Source organism: Prunus avium, chromosome 2 (assembly GCF_965620075.1).
Source record: "Prunus avium chromosome 2, drPruAviu1.hap1.1, whole genome shotgun sequence".
NCBI lineage: Eukaryota > Viridiplantae > Streptophyta > Magnoliopsida > Rosales > Rosaceae > Prunus > Prunus avium.
The window spans coordinates 20,135,724-20,144,832 of record NC_142285.1 but is presented as its reverse complement, the minus strand read 5'-3'; the positions used below and the strand labels follow the sequence as shown (position 1 = coordinate 20,144,832).

At 39.9% G+C, this 9,109-nt stretch overlaps 1 protein-coding gene and 1 non-coding gene across 2 annotated transcripts; one reads left to right on the top strand and one right to left on the bottom strand.

Annotated features, from left to right (window-relative positions):
- Nucleotides 1–5,764: 5,764 nt before the first annotated feature.
- LOC148296587 (uncharacterized) lies at nt 5,765–7,210 on the bottom strand. Its single transcript, XM_088248571.1, has one exon. It carries the CDS (start codon nt 7,208–7,210, stop codon nt 5,765–5,767), a length of 1,446 nt encoding a protein of 481 aa, XP_088104697.1.
- Nucleotides 7,211–7,748: 538 nt separating this feature from the next.
- Nucleotides 7,749–7,855, top strand: LOC148296586 (small nucleolar RNA R71). Its single transcript, XR_015834282.1, has one exon. It is a non-coding gene; the product is annotated as a small nucleolar RNA R71 (small nucleolar RNA).
- The last annotated feature ends 1,254 nt before the right edge of the window (nt 7,856–9,109 follow it).

Below are 9,109 nucleotides of genomic sequence, written 5' to 3'. Positions count from 1 at the left end.
TTGATTTCGGATCGAGCCCCAAACTTGGGCAACATCATAATATGGTGGGAGGAGTCATTTGGTGAGTTTTGAGTGAAATCCAATCGCAAGAAGTATGGAATACACCAACCACTCCAATTAGGAACGAACTGCCGTTGAACTTGAATTGTCCTATTTCTCACACCTATTGATTTCGGATCGAGCCCCAAACTTGGGCAACATCATAATATGGTGGGAGGAGTCATTTGGTGAGTTTTGAGTGAAATCCAATCGCAAGAAGTATGGAATACACAAACCACTCCAATTAGGAACGAACTTCCATTGAACTTGAATTGTCCAATTTCTCACACCTATTGATTTCGGATCGAGCCCAAAACTTGGGCAACATCATAATGTGGTGGGAGGAGTCATTTGGTGAGTTTTGAGTGAAATCCAATCGCTAGAAGTGTGGAATACACCAACCACTCCAATTAGGAACGAACTGCAGTTGAACTTGAATTGTCCAATTTCTCACACCTATTGATTTCGGATCGAGCCCAAAACTTGGGCAACATCATAATTTGGTGAGAGGAGTCGTTTGGTGAGTTTTGAGTGAAATCCAATCGCAAGAAGTGTGGAATACACCAACCACTCCAATTAGGAACGAACTGCAGTTGAACTTGAATTGTCCAATTTCTCACACCTATTGATTTCGGATCGAGCCCAAAACTTGGGCAACATCATAATATGGTGGGAGGAGTCATTTGGTGAGTTTGGAGTGAAATCCAATCGCTAGAAGTATGGAATACACCAACCACCCCAATTTGGAACGAACTGCCGTTGAACTTGAATTGTCCAATTTGGATCACCTATTGATTTCGGATCGAGCCCAAAACTTGGGCAACATCATAATATGGTGGGAGGAGTCATTTGGTGAGTTTTGAGTGAAATCCAATCGCAAGAAGTATGGAATACACCAACCACTCCAATTAGGAACGAACTGCCGTTGAACTTGAATTGTCCTATTTCTCACACCTATTGATTTCGGATCGAGCCCCAAACTTGGGCAACATCATAATATGGTGGGAGGAGTCATTTGGTGAGTTTTGAGTGAAATCCAATCGCTAGAAGTGTGGAATACACCAACCACTCCAATTAGGAACGAACTGCAGTTGAACTTGAATTGTCCAATTTCTCACACCTATTGATTTCGGATCGAGCCCAAAACTTGGGCAACATCATAATATGGTGGGAGGAGTCATTTGGTTATTTTGAGTGAAATCCAATCGCTAGAAGTATGGAATACACCAACCACCCCAATTAGTTACGAACTGCGTTGCACTTGAATTTTCCAATTTCTCACACCTATTGATTTCGAGTCGAGCCCAAAACTTGGGCAACATCATAATGTGGTGGGAGGAGTCATTTGGTGAGTTTTGAGTGAAATCCAATCGCTAGAAGTATGGAATACACCAACCACCCCAACTAGGAACGAACTGCCGTTGAACTTGAATTGTCCAATTTGGAAGACCTATTGATTTCGGATCGAGCCCAAAACTTGGGCAACATCATACTATGGTGGGAGGAGTCATTTGGTGAGTTTTGAGTGAAATCCAATCGGTAGAAGTATGGAATACACCAACCACCCCAATTAGGAACGAACTGCAGTTGAACTTGAATTGTCCAATTTGGATCACCTATTGATTTCGGATCGAGCCCAAAACTTGGGCAACATCATAATATGGTGGGAGGAGTCATTTGGTGAGTTTTTAGTGAAATCCAATCGCTAGAAGTATGGAATACACCAACCACTCCAATTAGGAACGAATTGCCGTTGAACTTGAATTGTCCAATTTCCTACACCTATTGATTTCGGATCGAGCCCCAAACTTGGGCAACATCATAATATGGTTGGAGGAGTCATTTGGTGAGTTTTGAGTGAAATCCAATCGCAAGAAGTATGGAATACACCAACCACTCCAATTAGGAACGAACTTCCGTTGAACTTGAATTGTCCAATTTCTCACACCTATTGATTTCGGATCGAGCCCAAAACTTGGGCAACATCATAATATGGTGGGAGGAGTCATTTTGTGAGTTTTGCGTGAAATCCAATCGCTAGAAGTATGGAATACACCAACCACTCCAATTAGGAACGAACTGCCGTTGAACTTGAATTGTCCAATTTCTCACACCTATTGATTTCGGATCGAGCCCAAAACTTGGGCAACATCATAATATGGTGGGAGGAGTCATTTGGTTAGTTTTGAGTGAAATCCAATCGCTAGAAGTATGGAATATACCAACCACCCCAATTAGGAACGAACTGCATTGAACTTGAATTGTCCAATTTGTCACACCTATTGATTTCGTGTCGAGCCCAAAACTTGGGCAACATCATAATGTGGTGGGAGGAGTCATTTGGTGAGATTTGAGTGAAATCCAATCGCTAGAAGTATGGAATACACCAACCACTCCAATTAGGAACGAACTGCCGTTGAACTTGAATTGTCCAATTTGGAACACCTATTGATTTCGGATCGAGCCCAAAACTTGGGCATCATCATAATATGGTGGGAGGAGTCATTTGGTGAGTTTTGAGTGAAATCCAATCGCTAGAAGTATGGAATACGCCAACCACCCCAATTAGGAACGAACTGCCGTTGAACTTGAATTGTCCAATTTGGAACACCTATTGATTTCGTATCGAGCCCAAAACTTGGGCAACATCATAATATGGTGGGAGGAGTCATTTGGTGAGTTTTGAGTGAAATCCAATCGCTAGATGTACGGAATACACCAACCACTCCAATTAGGAACGAACTGCCGTTGAACTTGAATTGTCCAACTTCTCACACCTATTGATTTCGGATCGAGCCCAAAACTTGGGCAACATCATAATATGGTGGGAGGAGTCATTTGGTGAGTTTTGAGTGAAATCCAATCGCCAGAAGTATGGAATACACCAACCACCCCAATTAGGAACGAACTGCCGTTGAACTTGAATTGTCCAATTTGGAACACCTATTGATTTCGGATCGAGCCCAAAACTTGGGCAACATCATAATATGGTGGGAGGAGTCATTTGGTGAGTTTTGAGTGAAATCCAATCGCTAGAAGTATGGAATACACCAACCACTCCAATTAGGAACGAACTGCCGTTGAACTTGAATTGTCCTATTTCTCACACCTATTGATTTCGGATCGAGCCCAAAACTTGGGCAACATCATAATATGGTGGGAGGACTCATTTTGTGAGTTTTGAGTGAAATCCAATCGCTAGAAGTGTGGAATACACCAACCACTCCAATTAGGAACGAACTGCCGTTGAACTTGAATTGTCCAATTTCTCACACCTATTGATTTCGGATCGAGCCCAAAACTTGGGCAACATCATAATTTGGTGAGAGGAGTCGTTTGGTGAGTTTTGAGTGAAATCCAATCGCTAGAAGTATGGAATACAACAACCACTCCAATTAGGAACGAATTGCCGTTGAACTTGAATTGTCCAATTTCTCACACCTATTGATTTCGGATCGAGCCCAAAACTTGGGCAACATCATAATATGGTTGGAGGAGTCATTTGGTTAGTATTGAGTGAAATCCAATCGCTAGAGGTATGGAATACACCAACCACTCCAATTAGGAACGAACTGCCGTTGAACTCTAATTGTCAAATTTGGAAAACCTATTGAATTTGGATCGAGCCCAAAACTTGGGCAACATCATAATATGGTGGGAGGAGTCATTTGGTGAGTTTTGAGTGAAATCCAATCGCTAGAAGTATGGAATACACCAACCACTGCAATTTGGAACGAACTGCCGTTGAACTTGAATTGTCCAATTTATCACACCTATTGATTTCGGATCGAGCCCAAAACTTGGGCAACATCATAATAGGGTGGGAGGAGTCATTTGGTTAGTTTTGAGTGAAATCCAATCGCTTGAAGTATGGATTACACCAACCACTCCAATTAGGAACGAACTGCCGTTGAACTGAAGATATGTGATCAATCTGTGTGTACAAGTGGAAGCTATAGCTCAAAGGCACACGGTTTCAAAGCAAGCACACTCAAACCTTGAATAGAGAATATGCTTTGACTCTAATTCTCACAGAAAACACTCAATCACTCAGAACCTATGGTTTAATTCTCTCAAGAAAGCATAAGTGAGTGTAAGAAATAGAAGCACAAATTGGGTTAGATCTCATGAAAGGAATCAAATACTAAGAATAGAGATACACACATACTTACCATCACACATGAATACATCCTCAAAGATCAGCTAGGTCTTTCACAAGGTTGTAATGAAAGGCTAAGGTTTAGGGGAAATGGAAGAATTGGAAGGAAAAACAAGTAACTTAAGAACACACCAAGGTTGCATGCTTCATTAATCTGCAAGGTATCATTGATTTATAATGGCATGGCTGCAAACTTCATGGTACCACCTGGCATAGACCTTATATTTCACACTTAGATCAAATCGACACACTTTCTCTTTATCTTTCTTATTTGCTGATTTGATCTGCTACTTCTTTAACTTTATTGCACAGACTCACACCAATTTTCATTTAGGTACACGGCAGCAACTTCCTTGCTTTAAACTTTATCTTGGCACACCTTGGTATATTTCTAAGATATAGGGTATGGCTACAATAGGTCAAGTATCTCAGATTGAGATACAAAGGTAAGGAAATGATGAGGGTGATAGAAGAAAAAAAACTTTGAGTGTTTGGCTTCAAGAGGGCTAATGGAACACACATATGGGTAGGGTGAAAAGAAAGCACATAGAATGGTTATACACACATAGCCTAGCATCACTTCAATGAGTTCATTCATGAATGAGAGCAAGCATATGATATCTGCAAAAGAGAATCATCCTTAGTATTCAATCAAAATGAAATGATGAGATCAATTAGAGTGAATCGAAGAAAATAAGTATGGATGAGAAATAGAACACTTTAAACCCTCTCAAGAAAGCAATTAGGCTCGATATAGCTCACTAGGGTAGTCTCCACTATTTTCCTTCAAGAATTTGAGCATGGTACTTTAGCCACCAGAATTCTAAGAGCAAAATCTTTGTGAATTGCAAAATTCTGATATGAAAACTTCAAATAGCAGCTCCATAGTATTGATTGTATGACATTCTTAAAAAAAAAAAAATTAGTGACAAGAGAACGAAAATTGAAAACACAAATTTAAAATTAAAAACCTTCCCCCCAGACCTGAATTGAACATTGTCCTCAATGTTAAAGCATACAAAAGATGATTGAGAACAAGCAAATGATAAAGGGAAAAGTTAAGAAGAAGGTTTAGAGAAAAAAAAAAAAAAAAAAAAAAACGAATATATAAGCAACTCACGGATGACCAGTTAAGGGCCTCAGAAAACACAGCCAGGGGATCCGGGAAGGTTGGAGGGGTCACAATGGTCCCGCTTAAAACCCAAACTTCTTAGACACCGAAGGTGTCGCCTAAAGAACTCCTAGACACTGTGTTGACGTAGGTGCTCACTGGGGTTACCAAGAGTTAGCTTATATGAAAAAAAATGAGTTAGCTTATATGAAAAAAAAAAAAAAAAAAAAAAAAAACAAATCTTTTTTTTATATATAAATTTATTTATTTATTTATAAAAAGAAACAGAAACTTAAAATGACTAAAATAAAAACTAAACAAGTAAAGAGAAAGGATTGAAATGCTCCCCCCCTGATGCGATTAGGTTGACCGCTAACGTGCTTCTTCTTGAACACATGGGTTGCCTCCCAAGAAGCGCCTTAGTTAATGTCTTGGCAAGACATTATGCAATCAGATTATGATGAGTTGGGGGGTTTCGGATCAATCGTCTCAAGATAGTTCACCCAACTTCTTCTCCTCTTCCTTTTCCTTTTCTTTTTCTTCAAGTGTGCAAGGGGTGTAACTTTGAACATGCCATTGGATGGTTCCACTTTCGTAGAGCATGGATCAAGGGGCTCAAGTGGTAACCCAGAAATTGGTGGAAATGGATGGAGCACTTCTAGGGCAGCTACCACTTCTTGGAACTTTGGTTCAACTTGTTCTTCCTCTGCCTGTGCAATGACAACTTCTATAGCATCAGTGGGCTGTTTCTGCAAACTCTTAGAAGAAACTTCATCATTCACAACATCAATTGAAAAACAAGTATCAAGAGAGATAGAAGGTTGAGATGGAGGATCAAACACTTTAAATTCAGCAGTTTCACCCAACACAGTCATGGAGAGGGTGCCATCTTTCATATTGATAATTGTGTTTGTTGTGGCCATGAATGGTCGTCCTAAAAGAATGGGATCAACACGATCTCCATTTGGATTGTCCTCCATATCCATCACTACAAAATCAACAGGGAGAATTAGTGTATTAACTTGAACTAGAATATCTTCTACAATACCTTTTGGATATTTGATAGAATGATCAGCTAGTTCAAGACGAATTGAAGTCTTCTTCATCCCTTCTAAGCCAAGCTCTTGATAAACTGAATATGGCATTACATTGATGCCTGCTCCCAAGTCCAACATGGCTCTTCCAACCTTCTTGTCTCCAATGTTAATTGGAATGTCAAAGCTGCCAGGATCTTTTGATTTTGGTGGAAGCTTCCTTTGCAACACAGCACTTACATTCATGTCGAGCTTTACTTCTTCATTTGGAGCAAAATTGAGCTTGTGAGTCTTCAAGTTCTTGATGAACTTTCCATATGCAGGAATCTGTTCAATAAGATCAAGAAAAGGCAAATTGATATTAACTTTACTCAAAATATCATAAATCTCTTTAAAAGCCTTATCTTGCTTTGCTTTCTTAAGACGCCCTGGAAATGGAATAGATGGAACATATGGAGCGGGTGCCACGTGTCTATCTTTTTGAAGATGTGGTGGCACGAATTTGTCATCCCTTTTATGCAATTGGAATTGTTTGGATTCCCGAGAATCTGATTTGGCCTTAGGAGCAGATTGGGATGTTTTGGGCTGTTCTCCTTCCGAAGTTGTGATCTCCTCCTCTTCATCTTCATTTCCTACAACCACAACATCATTTGAAAGATTAGAATCAACTTGATTATCAATGATCTCACCTGATCTGAGCACATGAATGGCCTTGACTTCATGGTTCTTTGGGTTGATCTCAGTTTGGCTTGGCCATTTCCCAGGCTCTCTTTGAGTTATTTCAGCAGCTATTTGGCCTAATTGGACTTCCAATTTGGAGATGGCAGCTTGTGTGGTTTGCTGAAAATTGGATTGGTTGATTGCCATCTGCTTCACTATATCCTCCAATGATGATGATGATTGTTGTGGCCTTTGGAATGAAGGGGGATTTGCTTGATTCTGGGTATTTCTCCATGAAAAGTTTGGATGATTCCTCCAACCTGGATTATAACTTTGAGAGTATGGATCATTTCTTGGACCTTGGTTGTAGGAATTTACCAACTTAGCTTGCTCTTGCACAAATTCTGGATATCCAGCCCCAAGTGGACAAGCTGTGGTAGCATGGTCATGAGTTTCACAAATGCTACACACTTCCTTCGGAGGGCTTCTTGAGTTTAATGCAAGAAGAGCATCTAGCTTTTGTTCCAGTTTTGAAATCTGCACACTAGAAGCATCATTAGAACCACTAATAACACGTTTACCTCTTGTATCCGTATGTTGGGTCTCCATTGCTATCTCCTCAAAGAGTTCGTACGTTTCTTCTGGAGTTTTGGTTTTAAAAGAACCACCTGCAAAATTGGTGACTATATTATGACTAGAAGGGGTTAGTCCTTTATAAAACATACGCATTTGAAGCTTCAATGGAATCCCATGATGAGGACATTGGTTGAGCAGCCCATTGAATCTCTCCCATGCTTCACAAAACGATTCATCATCTTGCTGTGCAAATAATAAGATCTTGTCCCTAAGCATGTCGGTCTTTTGTGTGGAGAAGTATTTCTCCAAGAACTTCTTTTGAATGGCAGCCCATGTAGTGAGTGAACCAGGCTTCAAAGAATTCAACCAATACTTCGCCTTATCCTTTAAAGTGTATGGAAACACTCTCATTCGAAGTTGATCTTCCGTCACACCTGTCAAGGGAAAAGAACTCACAACATTAAAAATATCCTTTATATGAGTTAATGGATCTTCATTAGGTAAACCATAAAAGGAAGGCAACATATTAAGATGAGAAGATTTAAGCTCATAATTTCGAGCTACAGTGGGCAGCAAAATGCTTGAAGGAGATGCTGGAATTGTTGGGATATCAAGTTCTCCCATGAACTCAATGGCAGCCATCATTTCTTCTTCTTCTTGGTCTGAACTTGCTTCCGAATTTGAAGGTGAAGAACCAGGAAGTTCAGTGTGGAGAGCAAGACTTGTAAATGTAGCAAGAGCTTGCTCTTTTGCAGTTGACAACTCCCTTTCTAGACGATTCTGAATTTCAGAGGTCACCCAATTGGGTTGCAATGATGGTCCAGCGTTTAAAGATCTCGAACGTTGGAATGAAGACTTCACTTGTTCAAGGAATGGCCTGTTAGACATAAACTACCTGAAACAAAAAATTAGATTGATTAGAAACACTAAAAAGAATAGGGTAACCTTGGGCACATAACCAGGGAAGAACTTTCGTTCAGTCCCCGGCAACGGCGCCAAAAACTTGTTGTTTAATTATGTTAAGTCGCAAGTGTACGTGCCAATCAGTAGTATAGCAAGACAAGTACGAGGTCGTACCCACGAGGACTGAGAAGTTAAAATTAGTTATGTACTTAGGTTACCAAATTCAAGAAGTTAGGAAGTTAAGTCTAAAACAGAATTTAAAGCAAGAGTGAGTTTGTTGGAATGAAAACTACTAAAAGGGAATGCAAAATAACAAGTTACCAAAGCTAAGAAGTTGACCTACGAAAATAAGCTAAAAATGCATTCCTGTAATTGACAATCAGAAAGTTGGTTTTCGCAAACTGTGAATGCAATTGCATGTTGTGTGTGCAATTCCCTAGTTTCTGTTGGCAAATTGAATGTTGTGAAATGTTCTCAAACACTAGGGGTTCAACTTCACCATGACAATCCAATTTCAAGCTACAAGTTAACGATCACCTAAGTTGATTACAATTTCTGGAGTTCGTTCTTTCTTATGTATGATTATCCATATGGTGTTTGGTTTTAATCAAGTACTCAGAAAACACA

Excerpts from the sequence above, each read along its gene's own strand:
- LOC148296587 (XM_088248571.1), bottom strand. The coding sequence starts at position 7,210 with ATGGCAATCAACCAATCCAATTTTCAGCAAACCACACAAGCTGCCATC.